Below are 24,700 nucleotides of genomic sequence, written 5' to 3'. Positions count from 1 at the left end.
TAAATTTTTTCACCGATATTTCTCAAGAAAACTGCAGTTTTTTGTTACGTATAAAAGCGTAATTGTAATGAATCTCGACTCAGAACGCTCGACTGGATTTTCCCCCACCCCACCGATATCTTTATGAATGAATAAATATATATATATATATATATATATATATATATATCCTAAAACAAAATCTGAGAATCATTAAACTAAACTGTCTCTAAATTATTTATAACTGTTTTACGATATGTAAGTTCAAAATTCTAAACGGGTGTAGGCATTAAAATTGAAGAAATGCAACATTATCTTTTATGTAAAGAAATGCAACGTTATCTTTTATGTAAAGAAATGCAACGTTATCTTTTATGTAAAGAAATGTAGACAATTCTCTTTATCTTTCATATTCACCTCGCATCTCTTAAAACGACACACTAGTCCAACTGTCGAACAATGGAATGTTTTGTAAGGTTTTATTTTAAAAAGTTGTGAACGCAGAGCTGTATTTAAGGCTAAGACGGTCCCTAGTAGTTTAATTGAAGATAGGCACTTTTAGATAAGTTGTGAATTTGTGATATTTATTTTCTTTTTTTAGATGCAAATGTTTATATTAATTATATTTATTTCACGTTTAAATTTATATTTTTTATGTGGTTGTGTTTTATTAAAGGCATAATACTACGGTCAAAATTTTTTTTGGAATTTTTTGTTGTCAATTTTCGGTTTATGATTCGTTTGCTATTTTCGTTAAAATAAACTTTTGAATCAATGTTTGTCCACGCGTTCCTTGGCATTCATCCCCCCGGAAAAACTGTCGACGTAAATCTTTGCAAGACTTTTAAAATAAACGCACTAATAAAGCGCCGCCTAGCGTCGATTATGATAGCAAAAGGGATAGACAAATTCTATTTAAATTAAGTCGAGAATGATCCGAGGAAAACAGTCGAGTTGGCACAAGAATTACATACGTAAACCTTGCAAACTGAGTTCTGTCTTTCTTTATTTCAGTTAGTAAGAAGGGAACCTATAGTTATATTTCCCTAAATATGTCAATTGACTTTATATTAATTACAATACTTATTATTGTTATTATTATTTTGTAGCAGACTGTAAAAAATGCATTGTAGATGCGTCATCGGTAGCTCCCGTAACTCTCGCTTCCTCCAATTTGTCTCTCAAGCCTCATTTAGAATGATTGATTTTTTTGACAAAGAGAAGAATAAGCTGTATTCTAGGTCGGCAGTATTTTTGCATGAAGAGTTGCCTGAAATGTCAGAAATTTCTGTTTGTATTTCTATCCTTTTTTTCAGGTGCTGAAGATAAACGTTTTAACTAGGTTGATGTTATCCGCTTGATAGTCAGGGATCCGAACATTGGATTAACCACTAAAGAGGCTGTCCTATCAGCAGATGCAAAGTACTGGTGGCTGCTGTATTGCCATTTGGTTAATGGATTCTAGACCATGCAGTAGCTTCTGGTGGGGCTTCTCGATGCCATATTAGTAGACAATTGTAACAACTTTTACGTATCATGGTCTACAAAAATATTTCTTCACTTCTTTTTCTCTCTTACTTTCCCTCTCTGCCCTGCTCTAACCAAGTCTGTCTAACATATCCACAAATACTAGAACTCCGACAGGAAAATTCTCCAGAAAAAATACACGATTAAACCCAGAACTCCAACTTTTAACGTTGAAACCCACTACCATATCTCCTTCCCCAATATCAAGGGTTTACGTTCCAACCTTCCAGAGGTTGATACCCAATTACAGGAGACAAAATCAGACCTATTATTCCTAAACGAATAGACCGACTATTTCCCTAGATGGGTTGGTAATTAAAGAATACTCTAACGTAACATCAAAAATTGTATATTTAAAAAAAATCAACAAGAAATCTATATAAGTTTATGTTATGGGCCACAAATCACTCCTATTTGAGAACTAAGTGGAATCAACCAGTCCTATGAATATCACTAGTTTCAGAGGCTAAATGGAGACATTCATACCATGTTTAACCGCATGCTACGAACACGTTCCTCTCATACAACTCGAGTTGCTCCTGTATTCTTTATGATAAATACATATTATATTTATACAGTTTACACTACTTGTGGTTTCTTTTATTTGAGTCTCTGAAACCAGTGGTATTCATAGGACTGGTTGATTCCACTTAGTTCTCAAATAAGAGTGATTTGTACCCTACAAAACCCTCCTCCCGAGCTTTGCATTATTCTGGAATTATCGTATAGCTCTTTTTCCCGGGATTGATCTCTATCGGGTCGGTCATTTTCCTTTATCTGGAGAACCGGCGTTGTCTGGGGCTGCTTGTGGTGTTATCAGGTCGAATATGTCATATATATATATATATATATATATATATATATATATATATACATATATATATATATATACATATATGTATGTATATGTGTGTGTGTGTGTGTGTGTGTACAGAGAGAAAGAGGGAGAGAAAGAGATAGAAAGAACGAGTGTATATGAGAGAAAAAGAGAAAGACAGCGAGAGAGTGAGAGAGCGAGAAAGAGAGAGAGAGAAAGAGAGAGTATGTGAGAAAGTAGGAGAGATATTTGTTTGGTATGGCCCTTTGGTTGTGTTTAAGTATACAACGATGTTACTGTTTTATTTTTTTTTATTATCTAATATTGTAATCAATCAAAATTTTCTATCAGTAATAATTATGTAAAAACTTAAAGAAGTTATTTTACCTAATTAAATTTTACATATGATTACTTTAATATTTTTACTTAAAAAAGAAACAGAAAAACAGAAAATAAATTATGTTGTGAACGTGTGTGCTAAAAATTTGATGGTCTTATGATTTTGATTTTTTGAGAGGGGAATACAGTTAGTGTTGTTAGTTTAATTCATACCAAAGTCTGTTATACTTGAAGTATTTAAGTATATTATCGTATAACCTTATTCCCCTACTTCTGCTGTGGTTATGTATACCGAGTTATGCAAATAGGACGTTATAGTTTTGTGTTAAGAATTTTTTGTTTCCTTGAACTTAATTTGCGTTTAAGTGATTATATGTGGAAGTCGGCTAAGTGCTATTACACTATGTCAGTTGGCCTTTTATCATTTTAAAAGAGATGTTTATTTTACGCATACGTTACGTAGTAGCCAGGTGTGGCATAGCATTTACTGTACATAAATGAAGTACAATAGTATCCAAGATCCTTAGCTTAGTCGGAGCAAACCCGCTTTTTATTTACGTAGAAAACAAAGATATATTGAGGATGCATGATTAATTTAGACTAATACATGCGTTGAAGTTTCTGTCCACTTTTTGCAGCAATGTGTGATGTTCCTTTTTCTTTCCCACGAGGTCAAAGTTAGGCACAGCTTCAGCGTTTAGTATAATAAAAATTAAAAAACAATAATACAAGTAAATAAAAATAACAATTCAAATTTGAAATCTTTTATTAACTGAAATGAATTAAATCAGTAGATGAAAATAGCTCGAAACTTTTGTGTATCTCAACGCACAAAGGACTTTATAAATTCAATAGATTGGCATTTGATATAAAAGTAGCACCTGCAATTTTCCAACAGGTAATTGATACTTTGCTAAGCGGTTTGGATTTCGCAATAGGCTATCTGGACGATATTCTTATACGTAGTCAAAATGTTGAACAACATAGAGATCATGTATTTCAAGTGTTTAACAGAATAAAAGAATACGGCTTCACATTGAAGGAAGCAAAATGCGATTTTTTTTTATCGAAGAAACCCGATCCAAACAGGTCCACAGTTATAAAAGACATGCCAGAACCTCATAATGTAACTACATTGCAGAGGTTTTTAGGGCTCGTGAAATATTATCAAACGTTCATTAAGAATATGCATGACTTGCGTGCACCATTGAATGTACTATTAAAAAAGGACAAAAAATGGGACTGGACACCTGAATGCTAGACAGCGTTTAAGAAATTAAAAGGGATATTAACGTCAGATTTATCCTTGACTCATTGTAATGAGATTACGCCAAATGAGACTAAATAGAGACATTCATACCATGTTTAACCGCATACTATGAACACGTTCCTCTCATACCACTTTAGCAGCTCCTGTATTCTTTATGATAAATACATATTATATGTTATATACTTTACACTACTTGTGGTTTCTTTCATTTGTAACCCCTAGCACGGGTCTACAACAATAATCTATCTGCATGGCAGATTTTTTTCGAAGGAAAGTATTCAACTTTAAAATTATAGCTAAGGAGGATTGTACTTCGCCTCGGAAGTGTATTTTCTGTATTGCACCAAACATAGTGAATAACGGTTTATGGTTTTTCGTAATGTAAAATATCTTACGGAATACAACCGTGAAATTTTTTACCTGCGAAAACGATTCCTAGTCTCTCGTTTTCGATTTCAATTTTTTTCTCAACAAGCAGCAGTGTCCTCTGTTCATGAGCGATAGGTTTACGAGTTCCATTTAGCATTTTATGGAGAATACATGAGACCTTGTGTCGTTAGCAACTATTATTTCGAAGTTCGGTTTATAATGTGTGAAAGTAAGTTTGACGTTAGGATAGTTGTATCGAATGTTTCCTTCGAATGTTCATTCCTACATTTTATTATTTTTTAAAAGTTTTTTTTCAGCGAAGCACAACGGTTATGCATGTTAGGAATTAAACATTGTTACACCCAGAAAACTTTGTATGTAAGGTTTTCAGAAGGCGGCATATCAAGTGGCTCATTCAGTATTCGTCTTCCTGTCATTTTCATATTTTTATGCTAAAGTTATTTGATTTCTTTCATGTAGAAATCATAGATTTTATCTTTTATTTTAAACATATAAATCTGTATTTGTGAAAAACGCACTGTGGGCGTGTTCCCGATATTGTTTCATAGTTTTACTGAGGTCATCCTGGTAAATGATAATAAAATTAATTCGCCCAGCATAGTGTCCATTACTGGCTAGGAAATTGCTGGAGCGAAAAACAAATCTTTTAAACTTGTATAATCCTTGATGCGTGTTTATACATAACTTGGAACACTTTTCAACGGATATTTGGAGGTAAGCACAAGTAATGTTAATCTTTGGAAAATATTAGCTTCATTTATTTTCGACAAATCTTTTTCTTGGAAGTGTGCAATCATAATCTGTGAAAACGAGCATTAAACGCGAATATGTCTGCATTTCTTTCTTATGTTATATTACATTAAAAAATATGTTTGCATTTCTTTCTTATGTTATATTCGATTAAAATATTTTTGCATTTCTTTCTTATGTCATATTCGATTAAAATATGTTTGCATTTCTTTCTTATGTTATATTCGATTAAAATATGTTTGCATTTCTTTCTTATGTCATATTCGATTAAAATATGTTTGCATTTCTTTCTTATGTTATATTCGATTAAAATATGTCTGCATTTCTTTCTTATGTTGTATTCGATTAAAATATGTTTGCATTTCTTTCTTATGTTATATTCGATTAAAATATGTTAGCATTTCTTTCTTATGTTATATTCGATTAAAATATGTTTGCATTTCTTTCTTATGTTATATTCGATTAAAATATGTTTGCATTTCTTTCTTATGTCATATTCGATTAAAATATGTCTGCATTTCTTTCTTATGTTATATTCGATTAAAATATGTTTGCATTTCTTTCTTATGTTGTATTCGATTAAAATATGTCTGCATTTCTTTCTTATGTTGTATTCGATTAAAATATGTCTGCATTTCTTTCTTATGTTATATTCGATTAAAATATGTTTGCATTTCTTTCTTATGTTATATTCGATTAAAATATGTCTGCATTTCTTTCTTATGTTATATTCGATTAAAATATGTCTGCATTTCTTTCTTATGTTATATTCGATTAAAATATGTTTGCATTTCTTTCTTATGTCATATTCGATTAAAATATGTCTGCATTTCTTTCTTATGTTATATTCGATTAAAAAATATGTCTGCATTTCTTTCTTATGTTATATTCGATTAAAAAATATGTTTGCATTTCTTTCTTATGTTATATTCGATTAAAAAATATGTCTGCATTTCTTTCTTATGTTATATTCGATTAAAATATGTTTGCATTTCTTTCTTATGTTATATTCGATTAAAATATGTTTGCATTTCTTTCTTATGTTATATTCGATTAAAATATGTCTGCATTTCTTTCTTATGTTATATTCGATTAAAATATGTTTGCATTTCTTTCTTATGTTATATTCGATTAAAATATGTTTGCATTTCTTTCTTATGTTATATTCGATTAAAATATGTCTGCATTTCTTTCTTATGTTATATTCGATTAAAATATGTCTGCATTTTTTTCTTATGTCATATTCGATTAAAATATGTCTGCATTTCTTTCTTATGTTATATTCGATTAAAATATGTCTGCATTTCTTTCTTATGTTATATTCGATTAAAAAATATGTCTGCATTTCTTTCTTATGTTATATTCGATTAAAAAATATGTTTGCATTTCTTTCTTATGTTATATTCGATTAAAATATGTTTGCATTTCTTTCTTATGTTATATTCGATTAAAATATGTTTGCATTTCTTTCTTATATTCTTATATTCGATTAAAAAATATGTCTGCATTTTTTTCTTATGTTGTATTCGATTAAAAAAAATCTGTTTGCATTTCTTTCTTATGTTATATTCGATATAAAATATGTTTGTAGTTCTTTTTTATGTTATACTCGATTAAAAATATGTTTGCATTTCTTTCTTATGTTATATTCGATTAAAAATATGTTTGCATTTCTTTCTTATGTTATATTCGATTAAAATATGTTTGCATTTCTTTCTTATGTTATATTCGATTAAAAATATGTTTGCATATCTTTCTTATGTCATATTCGATTAAAAATACGTTTGCATTTCTTTCTTATGCTATATTCGATTCAAAAATATGTTTGCACAAATCTGTCGTATTACTCGTTAATTTTTTATAACGAGACAAAATGTAAACTATTTTTGTCTTAAATGACATCTATTGGTCAAGTTTTTGCTGACATTTTTTACACTGAAAGGCCGATCGAAAAATTTCGTACAAGGATTCTTTTAATTCCTTTTTTAGTTTTTCTGACTCGGTTGTCAGACTTTTCTACTTTTTGGTAAATCCCAGGGATTGAAAAGTTGCATTCAGTGTGTGTCAAATAAATGTCGGTATTTTTAATGCGTGAATTTTAAAAAAATATTTGTAACTCCGTTGAAATTAACGTTTACAATCATTTGATAATCGAAGTTAATGTTCGTACCAGTCACTGATCTGGCAATTTTGTTGGTTTTCGGCATGGTGTGTTTGTTTAAATTCTTTCTTGTATGCAAATTTATTATGACGAATCAAACTTAAAATCTAATTTAAATTGGATACGTTTTGACGTTTTGTTAATTTTTCTTGTGGATTTAACCGAGTTTCATTCGTGACCATCGTCATAGATGGCCTGTCAGCGTAAAAATGGCGTCATTGCTATAGGTCGTAGCAAACAAGATAAGTGGAACACAGACTGTCGATAATGAGCAGACATTTTTTACTGAAAGCGTTAGAAAACTTCAAAATTCGAGTAAAAAAGATAAACATGATACTTTGTGCTGAAACTCAACCAATATTAATAACAAAAATATTAATAATAAAAAACGAATTGAAAGGGAGAAAAGTTGTAAAAAAGTTTTAAAAAAAAAGGAATACGATTTGATTTGTATGTAACTGAAGTTTATTCAATAGAAATAAATAAAAATGAACAATAAATATTTTTAAATAAACAAACAATATTCTAAAAATCAAAACTGAAAAACAAACGATAAATTAGTTCAACTGAAATACGAACAATTAATTAGTTTAACTGAAATACGAACAATAAATTAGTTTAACTGAAATACGAACAATAAATTAGTTTAACTGAATAACGAACAATAAATTAGTTTAACTGAATAACGAACAATTAGTTTAACTGAATAACAAACAATAAGTTAAAAATTAAATTCAAACAAATGTTAGTATAAACAAAGTTACTAAGCCAGAATATTTTAAACATTGAATATTAAAACTTAAAAAAATCTGTTATAGTATTTAATCTAAAGTTTGAATTTTTCTTTTTCTGATATTTTTTTTTACAAATATTGTCATTCTTTTGGCGACAAAAATTGTTTATAAGGGAATTCGATGAATTTTGAACAGCCAAATTATTTAATGTTATGTACATGGCTAATTTTCTCTGATGAATCGAATGTAAAAAAGAATCGCATTTTGTAAGTTTGTTTATAACTATATAATTATATAATATAAAATTATTAGTTATATCATTTGGGTATAGCAGAGAACCTCTGTTAATACCATGAAAGTAGCTGTTTAATTCAGCTATTTCTTCAACAGCCTCTCTCCCGGATATTAAATTTTTGCAGCTATTGCATTTCAGTTTTTTTTTAACTGCATGACAGCAATAACTTGTTAAGTATAATATAACAGGAAGTACTTCCTTGCATTGATTAACACCATTAATAAGGTTAATCTTCGAATGGTTGAATAGCATGTTACAATTACATTTTTAGTGTCTCTTAACAGTCTGTACCCTCTAAGGGAGTAGTTATATAATAAGAAAGAAAATACCATCATTTCACTCGAATAATTAACCTTATTCATTGTCATTATGTTAATTTGATCGTATATGAATTAATGGCATTAAAATATTTAAATGATTCATCTAGCACTAATAACAAAAATGATAAGATTAATTTTAATAAAGAACTTATATAAGAAGTTTTCATTTCCTGTTCTTCGATGTCCATTTTTTTAATGTTTTCCATCAAAATCTGCAGAGTATTTTCCTCTGTTACATGTTTAGGAATTCTATACTCCCTATAGCACTCATTTCCACATCACTACAGAATACTCTAACGGCTAAGTCCGGTTCAATCACCATAGACATTTTTATTTTGGGGCATGGGCATATCTTTACATGGCATATAATGATGGTATTGCCTTGCCTAATAGAAATCCAATAATTTTTATCTATAACGGTAATTTTTTTTTTCTAAATCATCAATATTATGGAAATTTTTACGTTTCTGTAACTCTAACTCGTCATCAACACTTTCACATAATGCACGCTTAAGAGCAGAATTTTCTAAACGCATTTTCTTTGCGTTAGGAGACTCTCTAAAAGTGATTGATGACGATAAATAGGAGGGACAGTTTGGTAATATTCGAGGAATAGCACCATCCTTAAGATATAAATTTTTAAAATTTAACACTAACTGTCTTTTCAGTCTTTTCATCAAATGTTGATGCATCTCGCTGTATGTCTTCAGGTCGAAAATGAAGTTCCCATACCTAAAAAAATAATTTAAAAGAAAATCGTACCATGTTTGACTTCATACAAAAAAAAAAAAGAAAAAAAGAAAATTACATGACAAAAAACGATAAAGGTGAATGTGCAGAATTAGTCCATCCTCGAAAAATCCTTTTAAATTACCACTTTTATAAGTTTTCGGGGGTGCTGCAAACGAAAATAACGTTTAAAATTACGGCAAACAAGTAGTTACCAAGATATAAAGAGATGTTAGTTAAAAAAAGGGAGGGATAATTTAACCTAACACGGCCACCCACTTACGGCCAATTTTTTTTTTTTTTTTTTACATGGGCAACGAGCATTTTTTTTTTTTTAAATTACATTTTCACCTCAAACCAGGCGAAGTGCCTTTTTGATGTAGGAATGAGCACAACAATAGTTGACCCCATCTCCCCGACAAAAATTCTGCTACACATTTTGAAAGGGGGTGCTCATTTTACGTTAAACTGTGTTCGTTGTACGTTGACTCCCAACCCCCAACATATAGGTGGCTAAACTCATTTTTCTTCGCTTTTATTTGTTAAAAAGAAAGCGCCCTAAAATAAAAAACGATGGATATAAAGTGGGTGCTTATTTTACGTTAAATGTTTATAGAAAAGTGATCCCCCATTTTTTAAAACTAACATTTCTTCATTTCTTGGAAACTACTCGTTTGCCGTAATTTTAAATGTTATTTTCGTTTGCAGCGCCATTATCACTATTTGAATTTTGGGGGAATTTTTGACAACCTTAACACAAAACTGCGAATAATATATACAAAACTCGTAATTTCTCCATTTAAAGTGGGTTGTTTATTTTCTTTATGAAATATACTTCCAAAATAAACTATTAAAATGACTTAAAAAATAATAGAAATATTATTATTTTTATTGCCGGCATTTTGTAAACACTTTTTTTAAAATAAAAAAATAATATTTCCATTATTTTTTTAAACAATTTCAATAGTTTATTTTGGAAGTATATTCTCCAAAATTCTGACACCTACATGATATAAATATTGCACAGTAAAATAGTTGAACTAAAAAGATAAATGATTTTTCTTATTTAGAATTATTTAAACAAGGAATTCCGTTTTTACGATATCGCTTTTATTAAATTGTTAGGTGAAAGTACATAATATTTTCACCATACTCCCCATTTTAAATAAGTTTCTAAATAATAATTTATTATTTCAGCACATAACTTAAATTACATGTAAAAATCATTTTTATATACATACTTTCATATCTCAAACATTTTAACACTTACTCTGCTATATTTAGATGGAGTAAAATCCTTTCTTTTTATTGCATTAAATAACCTATTTAATTATTTCCTTTTTTGGGGGGAGGAAATGAAAACACGGTAACTTTTGGTCCATAGTTACCTCGGCATTTTGGAACTATACATCTCGACGGAATGTTTAAATTTAACTTTAAACCAACTTCCGGTTTAGTCATGAGATACGTGACCAAATTTTAACAGGCCGATGTTCATGACGTCACCAGACTAAATTATAATCATCGCTAGGCCATCATATTACGGTAGCCACGGTTTCATTTCCTTTATTCATTCTGCAATGTAAACAATTATGCCCGACTTTATTACAAGCCAGACAGGTTTTAAAACGATATGAGTAATCTCTAAATCAACGAAGGGCTAGGTGGTATTTTTCTCTGATTTTTATCTCGTTAACTTGTCTTTGTAGGAGAGCAATAAAATCTCTCTTTTTGTTTTGAATTGCTTTTGAAGGAGAATGTGCTTCATGAGCAAAGCCCGAAACTTCAATATTTTTAGTTATTTGTATGATACTTATAAGTCATTAGCAATCATTGGCTAATTTTTGTAAGGTTATGTCTGATTCTCCTTCAAATTTTGTTAGTTTTCTTTGTCTAATTTCTGCAATTTTTACGCATACCAATTCCTGCACGAATATAAAGCATTTGTCTGTGAATCGTTCTGAAAATCTTAATTCGTCACAGTGTTTATTTAAGATGTGTGTAAATGTTAAGTAATCTATATTGCTTTTTATTGTTAAGTTCATATATTTTCATCTTTTATAGAACATGGAGGTTTGGAGGCTAAATACTTCGGTTAGCAGTTTAACGGCTTTAGCATAATTCACGTTGCTAGCTTTTCGAAGTAAAATATGATCTATTACTTGTTATATTTGGTGGTCATTTGCTATTGTTTTAGTAGCCTTTCTTCGTTCTCTTTTTGTCATCTAGGTAATAGGACAAATGACAGTTCCAGTGCAGTAGGATAGTTGGGTTCATTTCTCACTGCAGTAGAGTAAAATGCTGTGGAAGCAGGCTTGATACAAGCTCATTTTTGTGTTCATTGTTAGCATATTGTTATTCTACACTCTCTTGGTAAGGAGGGCCATACCTGCTGCTGCTTTCTCGGTGCAGGTGTTAAGCTCAGCGTCTAGTGAGAGATTATTGGAAATGGTGGAGCTTAGATAGGTGAAGTCGTTCACCACCTCCAGTGTGTGATCGCCAATGGATATGCAAGGGACGTTACTAACATCTTGTGCCATGACATTAGTTTTCTAGATGCTTATTGTCAGACCAAACTCGATGCAAGCATGGACAACGCTGCCAATGAGTCGTTGGAGGATACCTCAAAATGGGCAGCTAACGCTGCCTCATCTGCGAACAGCATTTTTCTGATGAGGACTATGTGATCTTTGGTTTTGGCGCATAAGCTGGCCGGGTTGAAAAAGCTTCCATCTCCTCTTGTGCCAGCATCAGTTTCATTAAAAGCGTATAGTAGCAGAAGTGAGAATATATGTCAAAAAGAGTTTGGGTAAGCACACAGCCCTGTTCCACACAATTGAGGGTGGGGAAAAGTTCCGAAAGTGATCCATTGAACTTAACGGAGTCCTTCAACTCTTTGTGGAAGGAGATTATCATCTTCAGACGCTTGGGGAGACATCCTATTTTTGCAGTAGCGCGAAGTGTCCGCTTCTAATAACTAGGTCAAATACCTTTGTAAGATTAATGAAAGCGAGGTACAATAGTTTCCTCTGCTCTCGATACTTAGCTGTAAGGAAAATACCATGTCGACCTTTCTGCTCTAAAGCGACATTGCGCCCTTGTTTTTTCTGCAAGTGACTGGAGTCTGTTCAATACTACATGAGCGAAGACTTTTCCGACAACGCTGAGCAGGGAGATACCGCGGATTATTCACATTCATTATACTACAATCATCTCGATGACTTTTGTTTTTCTAGAGCATTGTAATGTTGGCGTCACTCATGCCTTGAGAAGTTGATAGAGATTAGCAAGGAGAACTGCATTTTTACCGGCCTTGATGATTTCAGGTTCAATGCCATCACCATCTGGAACTTTTCCGCTAGCGAAAGTGTCAGTGGCTTCAGATAGTTCGTCAGGGGAGGGTGGGTTACCCGCCTCATCCATTAGTGAATCTCTTGGCAAAGGCTTCCTTTCTAGTGAAATTGCTCTTGACATACCAAAGGTCTTCGATAAGGTATGACACAAAGGCCTTCTTCACAAGATTTTCAGCTACGGTATGACTGGAAATGTTTTCTCAATTATTAAATCATTTCTCTTTGATAGATTCATAAGAGTAGTGGTTGATGGGCAGAAATCAGAGGCCCACAGTATTAATGCTGGATTCCCTCAGGTGTCCATCCTGAGCCCAACTCTCTTCCTGATCTACATCAATGATCTTCCAAAACACATACTTAAATCATTCGTTGACATCTATGCTGATGACACGACTATCTATGGCAACACATCAAAGACAAAGTTCTCTCTGATTCTCTCTCCTCTGATCTTGAGTGTGTGGTACAGTGGGGGAAGAGGTTGCTGGTTACTTTTAATGCCAAGCTTTTAAAACCAAGTTCCTATCAACGCTCTGATCCTCATCTAGCATCAGTTGAAATTGCTGGCTCTCGTCTTGGCGAGGCTCCATGTTTTGACAAGCTTCTGGGATTTACCTTTACCCCTGATATGAAATTGAACACATACATTAAGTCTGTTGCCAAGGTCGCTGGAAAAATGGCGGGATCCTCCTGTCGCTCCATAATATATCTCACTGCTGATGCAATTCTCTATCTATATAAAAGCCAAGTACGTCCAAGGATGGAGTACTGTTGCCACATCTGGGAAAGAGCTGCTAAAAACAGCCTGTTCTGCATTGGCAGAATACAAAATAGACTTGGTGTCTTAGTGGGGCATGCCCTTTTCTTTCTCTGCAACCTCTCTCCCACAGAAGAGACTTTGCGAGCCTGTCCCTGTGTTATCATTATTTTCATGGCAAGTGCTCGTCTGAGCTCCAATATCTGATCCTCCTCGCAAATCTTTCACGAAAAACATCCGTCTAGCTGAAACCGCTGTCAATAATTTTTCCCACTCTTTATCTGTGCCTAAATCAAAACGTAGATTCCATGAACAAAGCTTCTTTCTTAGAAGTGCACGCCTGTGGAACTCTCTTCTGTTTGCCTGTTTCCCACCTGACTACAACTTGGCTGTCTTCACGTCCAACATAAACAAATTCCTGATAAACCGTCTCCTTAAGTAAGTAAAATCTCCATTACTAACGATTAACGCGATAGTATCCCATTGATTACTGTACACGCAATAACCCTTATCCTCGAGTGGCTTCTGAGCCTTAATAAGTGGCGACTACCATGTAAAAAAAAGGGTGGGATGCCTTCAATTTCTGTGTTAGTGATGATATTCTCGCGTGAGTATAGCTGTTGATAGTCCATCTCTCTATTTGCTTTCCATCTCTATATTTGCTTTCCACGGCTTGTGATAATGTTGCCTGATTTTGCCTTCATTGGTGCAGTCTTAACTACACTTGGGCTGAAGACCATCTTCAATCCCGGATACATTCCATGAACGTTTCCACAGTCAGTAGAAAGTTGGATGCTACTACATATGTTCAGCCAGTATTTGTTGGCAGAGCGCCTGGCAGTCCTTTCGGCATCACTTTTGGTCTTCCTGAGTGCAGCGGGTGTTTTCTCGGAAGAGGATCTCTTGTACTCAAGCAGCGCAACGCGTTTAGCTGAGATAACTGGCTCTTGTTCAGTGATCCCTGCCTCAAACCAGTCTGAATTCTTCTACTCTTGCTTGCCAAAGGTTTGCATAGCAGAGTTGTAGATGGCCTCACGAATGTGTCCTCATCTCTTTTCCGCCATAATGCTGACAGTCTTCTAAGGCCTCCTGAAGTGAGTCTGCGAAGCGTGCGCACACGTTGAGAAAGGAGGTGAAGGCTATATTTATACAGGGTCGTCCTTTTTGATTGGTGTTGTGGATTCTCTTAGGTTTGAGACAGACTTTAGCTGCAACTAGCGTGTGGTCAGTATCGCAAGTATTCCAGATGTAATTCAGCGAGTCTCTTCTGGTGATGACGAGATACAGTTGGTGCCAATGACAGAATAGGAGGTGTCGCTCTGTGATATGCACCCATTTTAAAATCGAATCTGTTCGTGCGTATTTGTGGTGAGCATAACGTGACCATCAATCCAGTCACTTAATTGGATAAATATCCGATACCACAAAAACAGAAAATTTGTACAGAACATTAGAAGGAGGTGAATGCCATACTAAGATTTAAGCCAAATTTACCAGCAATTATTGCTGGATAAAAAATCAAGGAAATTAACGACAATCAATACTCATAAATTTTCAAGGTTATGATGTGGGTTATGCGTTTTCAAGTACGATAGGTTATGCTAGGGCTCGAAATCAGCTTCGGCAATATTCTATATAACTATGGAAAACATTTTGCAGAGCAGTGAAAATGAAATTATTAGAATTGGTGACGTTCTACTGACAGACAAAACCAAGAAAAAACATTTTTAAATCCCGGAGATAGTTTTGAACTGACCGGACAATTTGGAATTCGGGTAAACCGGGGAATGCAAATTTTAATTTCCGATGCCTTATATCTAAGCCACATAGTAAATAGAGAAGTCATAACACCCGCATATCGATGCCTCCGTAGGGGCAGCTGCGCGTGTAACTGTGAGGCAAGTGTTAGAAATGCAGACTGGCTGAGTAGGTTGTCAATATTGATGGTGAATGCTATTACATGCATAGTAGCTAGAATAGTTTGTCAGTTTTTCTGATCGCGATAAAGAAGTGTGTTGCGTCATGGTTGTAACCGGATATGTTAGGTATTATCAGGTTGTATAAGTGGGATATGAATCGTTATATAGTCGTTAGTGTGCCACCTCTCGATATTAAGAGATTTAGCTTAATGATGGTGTTATTTTAATCGAGAGAAGACTTTAGATCATAATGCTCAAGTAATCTATATAGATCTAATGTTATGACAAGTGTTAATTATTTTATAATAAGACCGCCTTTGATTTTTCTTTTGTCTGCTCCTTTAAATGAAATACTAACCCGATCACATTTAATCTAATGTTGATAATACATTGTTAACTCGTTAATATTTTTATTGGTCTTTTTTTAAATCCCGTAACGGAAGCAATATTATTCAGATATCAGTCATCGTTTTATTTATTGTAGTTCGATTTGAATGACGTGTATCTATACATTAGTCTATATGATGTCTTGTTAAAAAGAGTTTGTCAAGATAATCATATTTTCTGAATGTATGGAGTATACCATATTGTATGCAGAATGGCACAATTTTATTGTTCAGTAGTTGGCGTCAACCCAGATGGCATTTAAATAAACAACGGATCGGTCAGAGATAGCTAATGAAGTCTCAGTCTTTTTTCATTTTAATCTGAAACCAGTAGCCAGCATGGGGTGGTGTACAGTGGCATTTTGGTGACAGCAGATGATCGATCGTCATTATTATTACTGTAAATAAACGGAGAATAAAACATCATTCCGATTAAATGCTTAAAATAGACAGATTAAGCATTGTTTTATGGTTTTTGTCATGTTGGCCAGTATTCTATATTGGTATTTAAAGGATTGCATATTAAAAGACTTTGCCAGGAACAATTCAGAGGATTTGTAGTTTCAGCAAAATGCCAATTTTATACTGGTTATTTACATCATCAGATGAGCGTTCGTTAGCTCAAAAGAATGGAGGCGCCACACTAGCTTTGCGCAGTGACAGTCGAAAGCCTCAAAACTTGGGATAGCGATAAATGCTGCCATTTCATGACGAATGCGTTTCTCCTCGTTTCTACAAAGTTTTATCTCAGCCAAAAGATTAATCATCTTTTAAACTCTTGCATGCTTAAAGTAATTCATTAATATAGTATAATAAAAATACGTTATCAATGCTAATGAAATTTTTAAAGTGTGTGCGTGTGTGTTGAGGTAAAGCATAGTTATAGGTTATAGTTGCTTACTTAACGCAACAATACTCAATTATTTTGTGGACTTTTTTAAAAAGATTTTCACGTAGAGCCCAATTTTCATATGCACTTAGGAGGACACCCGCATGAACACTAACCTCCACAATAAATGACGTACTTCTATACCTTATAAGCTAGTCGAAACTTGTAAAACCCTCTCGATCCCTGTCAATGAAAGAGTCTTACCTACATCTCCCTCTGCAAATAACATTACTTTGTTTTCCCTTTCTCATTTTCTCCCCCCCCTGCGTTCAGCTTAAAATTCCCTTTATTTCTTTATTATTTCTATTTGTCTTGATTTCAAATGTTTCTACTCTTAATTGACTCCAAACAAGGCACAGTGCAACTTTAATGTAAAGGGTTCCTAATTCGGACAACATTTACAATTGAATACTGTGTAGGGAGTTGAGTAGCGAGATATCTGTTCACATTACACTTGAACTTCTGGATGTCAGTACAGTTAGAGAAGCAGGGATCTGGAAGAGAATTCTAAATTTCGAGTGAAGAAATTATTTGAGTAGGATATTTTCCAGAATCTTGGGATCTCTACAGTGTAGGGGTGAGATTTTGCTGCTTATGAAATTAATCTATGGTACCACTGCTTTGAGTTTTTAAAAGCATATTCCATTAAAATATTTGTAAAACAGGCACAGAACTGCAACATTTCAGCGATGGGACAGAAGTTAGAGTTTGGTTGCTAGTGCGGCGCCTATTATGTTGATGACTATTTTTGAACTCTTTCCATGAGTGAACAACTAGTGGCAGGTGCACCAGCCCAGATGAGGCAACAACATTCCACACATGAACAAATAATGCTTTTGTGAATGTATAGGATACTCTCAGGTGTTTCTATCTTTCTAATATCGTAGATGGAGCCCATGACAATGATTGATTGAGACGGTATCTTGTAATCTATATAAATAAAACAGTAGACGTATGTGTGTGTGTAAATATCTAACGGCTAAACTCATAAACTACTGGTCACATAACACTAAAATTCTCAAGGAATAATATTCATGCACCAAGGATGGTTTATAGGGAGTAATATCTTTGTTTATATACATGAGCAACGCGTACTGACATTGGCAAATTTACATGTAATTTGTACATTGACTACTAGCCGAAATTTTCTTCGCGCATGCGCACACTTTTCACAAAAAAACCCATCAGACTGGGACGCTACATATTTTTATTATGACTTTGCATTAATAAAATTTGTTTTTGAAATAATACGTAATTTTCACTCGAAGTTTTGAATTTGTAAATACGCAGAGAAACCTACATATCTTATTACTCATTTACCGATTAAACACATAGATATTTACGTTACTATGCCAACAATACATACACAATAGCATCGGTTTTTCAGAAGTTAACACTTTTGAGTAATCAGAACTTTTTTTAATAAAATAAACAATGTAAAAAAAAAAACTTTTAAAAAGGATGAACACTTTTTTAACAATATAATTCTTTTTTTATCAGTAGTTTTTTATTTGAACAATATTCACATAACGTTTTGTATTTTTTTTAGTTTTACGCAATTTAACTAAACATTTGGTGTTTATATATTTTAGGTATTTTTTCATGTTAAATTCAAGTTTCACAATATCTTTGTTTTTATTATGGTGATATCGAATATGGCATTTAAATTTTTCGCATATAAGTATTTTTTCGATTATTAAACATCATACTTTTTTAGGTTACATGTGGTGACTGGTGGCCATAGTTGTGAAAGAGAAAACACGTGAAAATTCATACAAAAATCAGGGTAATATACCCAGCGTTACAATCTTCAAAGGAACAAAATTTGAAAAAAAAATCAAAATAATTGAAATAGATTACACGTTAACAGTACTAAAAAGGTTTAACATTAATTTATATCATTTATAACCACTCAAGTGAATTAATAATAACCACATACTTCAATTTTGAATTAAAAATAAAGTTTTTTTTTTGACATTGCGTAAAGTTCTATTTATATTGTTTAAACTTAAACGTTTTCATAGTTTACAATTACTACAACTTCTATTCATATTGTTTACATTTTTTATACGTTCTGATAAATTACTATTTACATTTATATTGTTTACAAAAGCATTCATTGTTTAACATTATAGAAAAAAAAATTGTTTACGTCGTTTACATGTTAACATAATGGTGACTACCGGACTTTTTGCTACTTAAACTCCAGTCTGGGTGCTTTTTATTTCATTTTTAAAGTACTAAGAATTTCTAACGTTGCTTTTTCCCCCTTTATATATAGGCATAAAAAAATTCTGACGCTAACTCAACCATACGAATATATATATATATATATATATATATATATATATATATATATATATATTCTTTGTTCTTTAACTGATTAGATAAACAAATATTAGTTTCATAAAAAAAAATATGTTTCGAATGCGTGCGTTTTTTTTCCTGGCATTATCTTTCATTTACGATTATATATTTTTCATTTATCGATTAGACACACAAATATTACTTTTAAATAAAACCAATTCTAACGCCTCCAATTAAGTGCTTTTTTTTGTTGTTTTTATAAAAATGAGTATTGCAGATAATAAAATGAGGACATACCTATAAATCTTTTATTATTATTTGTTGTCACACTAGATACACAATTATTAATTTGAATTAATAATTTCAAAGAAATATTTGGTGTTTTCCCATTGTATGCACCGTGTTACATTTCAGATAGAATTTCCAAATTAAATTAAATTAAACTTTTTCTGGTATCTTCATTTTTACTTAAATTTTTACGTGGAAGTGCAGACCATTTAAAAAGCCCCCGTCCACATGTTAAGAATGCCTTTCTATATAACGTTATTTTTCAGTATAATTCATAATTCGTAGACTGCACAAGTACCGAAAATTCTTACGTTTCGAATGCGTGCGCTTTTTTCCCCAGACGTTACATTTATGGATATCTCTCTCTCTCTCTCTCTCTCTCTCTCTATATATATATATATATATATATATATATATATATATATATATATATATTAAGTAATGTGATTTATAATTTAAAAATTAAAAAAAAAATCTTAAATTTAAAAATCAAATTTTAATTAAATTAAAAATCAGTTTCATAAGAAGGAACAACAACAAAGTCAATTATCTGTACGATCGTTTCGGAAATCCGTGCTTTTTATTTGTGGTATACATAAAGTCACGTAGAACAATTATACATAGTTTTTTTGGTAAGCACGGTCTCCTCATCAGCAAATTTAGGAGGATTTATATTGAATTTAAAAGACACCAAAAATAAACCTAGCATTAAAAGTAAGGCAGATGAATCTGAAAAATTGAAATAAAAGGTTTGGATTTAAAATTTATAAGAAAATTAGTATAGGTTAGAGATAGAAATGAGTAGAAAAAATATATATTTTTTGAATTTACATAATAAATTTGATTTAAAAATATATAGAGATAGTTACCTTTTAGTTTTTCTTTTTTTGAAATCAGGAACTGTGTTTAAAGTAGTCATTTAGATGTTTGCTATAGCTTTTTATTTTATTGAATGATGAATTTTAAAAGGGCGACTCTCGTGCAGAAAATTGTTTCCGTTAGCGTATTTTGATTTAAAGACGCTACAGTTAATATATATAGAGAGAATATTTATTTTGCAAGTTTTTAAGGGGAGATAATTGTCATGTGTTATTGGCTTTATTTATTATTTGATTTACGGGTCTAAGGGCGGTAATTTAAATCTTTATGCCAACACAAAATTATGCCAACACAAAAAAACAGGTGTATTTCTACAACAAAAAATGCTAAGATACAATATCTCACTTCTTATTTTACATTTATGATTAAAAAATACATGTACTCTGTTATCTTCGACACAAAAACAAATCATGTATTCACCTTCGATTCATCGACTGAAGAAAATCCGCCAAAATGGTCAGATTGTCGTCTGCTACATATTTCAATCAAAACACTGCTACGCGATTATTTGAAGACATAAAAGTTGACACGAAAGCAATCATTCAAACATAAACAGATTCTCTTGTCCATTATTATTTTTTTTGATTAAATGAATTTTGCTTTTTCTCAAAAAAATCAAAATTTATTTATATAGTTTCGTTCATCCCCGCCCCTACATCGATACAAGTGCCAGTCGACATTATAATATTGTAAGTATATTCAAATTCTTTTTACTTTCTCCTTAACTTAATACACCTATTTCCATGAGATAAGTTTCTTTTCTCCAAATAATATCCTTACTTTACATACCTTCCTCTCTTTTCTTGATATAATTTCTCCTTTCCTAAGAATTTTAGACACTGCATTAAATATACGATGCCATGCATCTGCCTTAATTATACTTACAACGATTAGATAAACAAATATTGATTTCATGCAAACATTCTAACGTTTCCGAATGCTTGCGTTTTTCTTTATTTTTAAAGAAATAAGTATTTACGCCATATATACGTATACATAGTTATATACATTTCTTATTATTATTCTCAAATCGATTAAACAATTATTAATTTCAAAGAAAAATTTGGCGTTTGTGCAGCGTACGCACCGTGTTACATTTCAGATAGGATTTCAAAGTTAAATCATAATTTCATGTTTTTTTTTCATTAAACTGTTAGATGAAAGTGCAGAAGGGCTTCCTAAAAAATAATGTTATTCTTTCAGCATGGTTCGTACACTGCACAAGTATCAACAATTCTGGCAAGCCTTGAGTTTAAGTGATAAAATAATTTCGAAACCTCTCCCAAATAAAAGGAAATAAGCTACCAAATCACCGTTACGTTACTATGCCAACAATACATAAACAATGGCATCGGTATTTCAGATTATTACTACTTTTGAGTAACTAGAACTTCTTTTTTTATATATAAAATAAACAATATGAAAACAACTAAAAACAAAAAAGGATACACACTTTTTTCTAAACAATATAATTCTTTTTTATTATTGTTTTTTATTTGAACAATATAAACAGAAGTTTCTGTTTTTTTTTTTAGTTTTATACAATTTAACTAGAAGTTTGGTGCTTATGTATTTTAGGTACCGCACTATTTCAAAATAGTTTTTCCAGGTAAAATTCAAGTTTCACGATATCTTTGTTTTTATTATGCTGCAATCGAATATGGCATTTCAATTTTTCACATATAAGTATTTTTTCGATTATTAAACAGTATACTTTTTATGTTACAAGTGCTGGCCATAATTGTGAACTGAAAGAGAAAACACGTACAAAAGCATACATTTCAAAATAATTGAAAGAACATACACGTTAACATTATTAAAAGGTTTTAACATTAATTTATATCGTTTAACACTACTCACGTGAATTCTATTGCTTTTAAATTTTGGCCTTTCTAAGGTTTGATTGATAGGCCTTTTTAATGCTAAATTTGGCCTTTTTACGCACTTTCATTCAAAACAATATGGCGGCTAAAACAGTTCATGAAAGAACGTAAAAAATACCAAATTTGGCCTTAAAACAGCCAATCTGTCAAACCTTAGAAAGGCCAAATTTAAAAGGCCTCGGTTGTCATATATTTAGTCTAATAAAAAAAATGTCGAAAAAATAATAAAAATGAAATTTTATCGAGTTTTATTTCAGCCTAAGGGTCTAATAATGTGTTTTATATAAAATAAATATTTTTATAATTTTTCTCTGTCAATAATTTACGCCGCTAAACTACACATTTGCCATTTTTCTAATTGTGCACTTCAAGTGTGTAAATTATTGTTAAGTCATTAGTGGCCATTGTTTTCATATTGTCATTCTTTTTTCCAAAATTAAATGCACATTTAGAAAAAGAAACCAAACCAAAAAAAAAAAAAAAAAAAAAACGGCGGCCAAAATCATGGTTCCATACAAGAGCGTAAAAAAGGCCAAATTTGGCCTCAAAAAGCCCAATCTGGCAAGACTTAGAACGGCCAAATTTTCAAAACAAGATAGGAGTCGTACACTTAGCTTAACAAAAAAATGTTGAAAAAATAATAAAAATTGTATTTTTTCGGGTTTTATTTCAACCTTAGGGTCTAATAACGTGTTTTATATAAAAATATTTTTTATAAATTTTCGTCTGTCAACTAATTTGCGCCACTGAAATACACATTTGCATACACTAGATAATATTACCTACGTTTCGATTAATTTCAAATAAAAGAAAAAGATAAATATTTCGAATGCTTGCCTTTTTATTAAAATGTTTGGAGGTTATTGAGCTTCCCTATTCACGAAAGATATCCCCCGGTAATCCATCTTGATGTACACTTTGAAAATGGGCAAAGAATTTACTTTAATCCGGAAAACCCACGCAATGTTGAACAGCAACTTCATGCTCCCAGGTCAACTACCCTTACATCTTTTTTTTGAACTTTGCAGGGAGGATGATTTTGCATGTACTCTTTTTTATAATCAACTATCCAAATATTATACATGGGACAATGCTCGTAGGAAATGGAAACGTAGACAAAAAGGAAATAGAGTTGAAGGTCAGTTAAATGTTTTCAATTCCTGTGCACTTGGCAGAGTGTACACTGTCCATCTAACTAATTTTGAATGCTACTTCTTCCACATCCTTCTGCATAATGAGTTTCCAAGACCTAAAAACAGTTAATGGACAAATTTTTGAAACATTTGGACGTACATGTCTCTCCCTCGGTCTATTACAGGATGACTCACACTGGGACAAAACTATGGATACAGCATCACTTTTCCAGTCACCAAAGAAGTTACGAAGCTCATTTGCCATCATGCTTCATAGCTGCAATATTTCTAACCCAACAGATCTGTGGGAGAAGCATTAGACTCATCTCAGCGAAGATATTCTGTACAGAGTCCAGCAAAATAATCCTCATGCCAATCTTTCAGATGACATCTTAAATGAAGTTTTGTGGGATCTTCAGGAGAAGCTTCTCCATTTAGGTGGAAAACATCAGAATATGGCTTGCCATCACCAGGGATGCATATGCTATTCACCATGACATTGTTCGTGAAACTTCATACAACTTACATGAGATGAGCAAGCATGTGTCTGAAAATGAGTCAAAACTTGTTGATGAACAACAAACAATATATGACTATATTGTGAATAGAGTAAATGATCATGCGGGTGGGATTTTTTTCCTTGATGCTCCAGGTGGTACTGGGAAAATATTCCTGTTTAATCTTCTTCTTGCCAAAGTTAGCTCTACTGGTAACATTGCATTGACGGTTGCTTCTTCAGGTATAGCAGTAACACTTCTAGCTAGGGGTCGTAGTGCACACCCTACTTTCAAGTTGCCTCTTGATTTGGCCAAGAAATATGAAAATGAGTGTATTTGCAATCTCCCACGAGGTTCAAGCATAGCCAATTTATTACAACGACCTAGATTAATAGTTTGGGATGAATGTACCATGCCTCATCAAGGAGCACTCCATGCATTAGATTGTAGTCTTGGAGACTTGAAAGAAAACAACACTTTAATGAGAGGTGTCACTGTTTTGCTATCTGGTGATTTTTGTCAAATCTTACTTGTAATTCCCAAAGGCACTAAAGCAGATGAGCTAAATGCATGTCTTAAGGCATCACCTCTTTGGCCTAAAGTTTAAAAAAATCACTTTTACTATCAATATGAGGACACATTTATTTGATGATCAGTCTGCAGCACTTTTCTCAGATCATCTTCTCTCCATTGCCAATGGTTCAATAATATTAAATAGAGATCTTCAATTGCATACATTACCATGTGGCCAGATGGTAAATTGAATTGGTGACCTGATTACTAAAGTTTTTCCAGATATTGCTCAAAATTTCCACAATGTTGGAATGGCTTCATGAAAGAGTAATCTTGACCCCCTAGAAACGATGCTGTTGATATGATCAATTATAAACGTTTGCAAGAGTTACCTGGGTTAGAGCATTGTTATCAATCCATTGATTGTGTTATTGATGAAGATCAGACAGTAGAATTTCCTGTAGCATTTCTAAATTAACTACAACCGCCTGGCCTGCGACATCATAACCTGATATTAGAAACTATGAACTTTTATTATTTATTTGTGAAAATATTACAGTCACTTCATAACCATTTTTCGTTTTTTTT

The 24,700-nt window shown here is 32.2% G+C and overlaps 1 protein-coding gene across 1 annotated transcript; it reads left to right on the top strand.

Moving 5' to 3' along the window:
• Positions 1 to 23,633: 23,633 nt before the first annotated feature.
• Positions 23,634 to 24,206, top strand: LOC145240288 (ATP-dependent DNA helicase Pif1-like). The gene has a single exon (XM_080103868.1). The coding sequence runs from the start codon at positions 23,634 to 23,636 to the stop codon at positions 24,204 to 24,206; it is 573 nt and encodes a 190-aa protein (XP_079959994.1).
• The last annotated feature ends 494 nt before the right edge of the window (positions 24,207 to 24,700 follow it).

Source organism: Euprymna scolopes, chromosome 19 (assembly GCF_053919585.1).
Source record: "Euprymna scolopes isolate OS-2025 chromosome 19, ASM5391958v1, whole genome shotgun sequence".
Taxonomy (NCBI): Eukaryota; Metazoa; Mollusca; class Cephalopoda; order Sepiida; family Sepiolidae; genus Euprymna; species Euprymna scolopes.
Note: the sequence above shows the minus strand (reverse complement) of the source record. Positions and strands in the feature narration are given on the sequence as shown.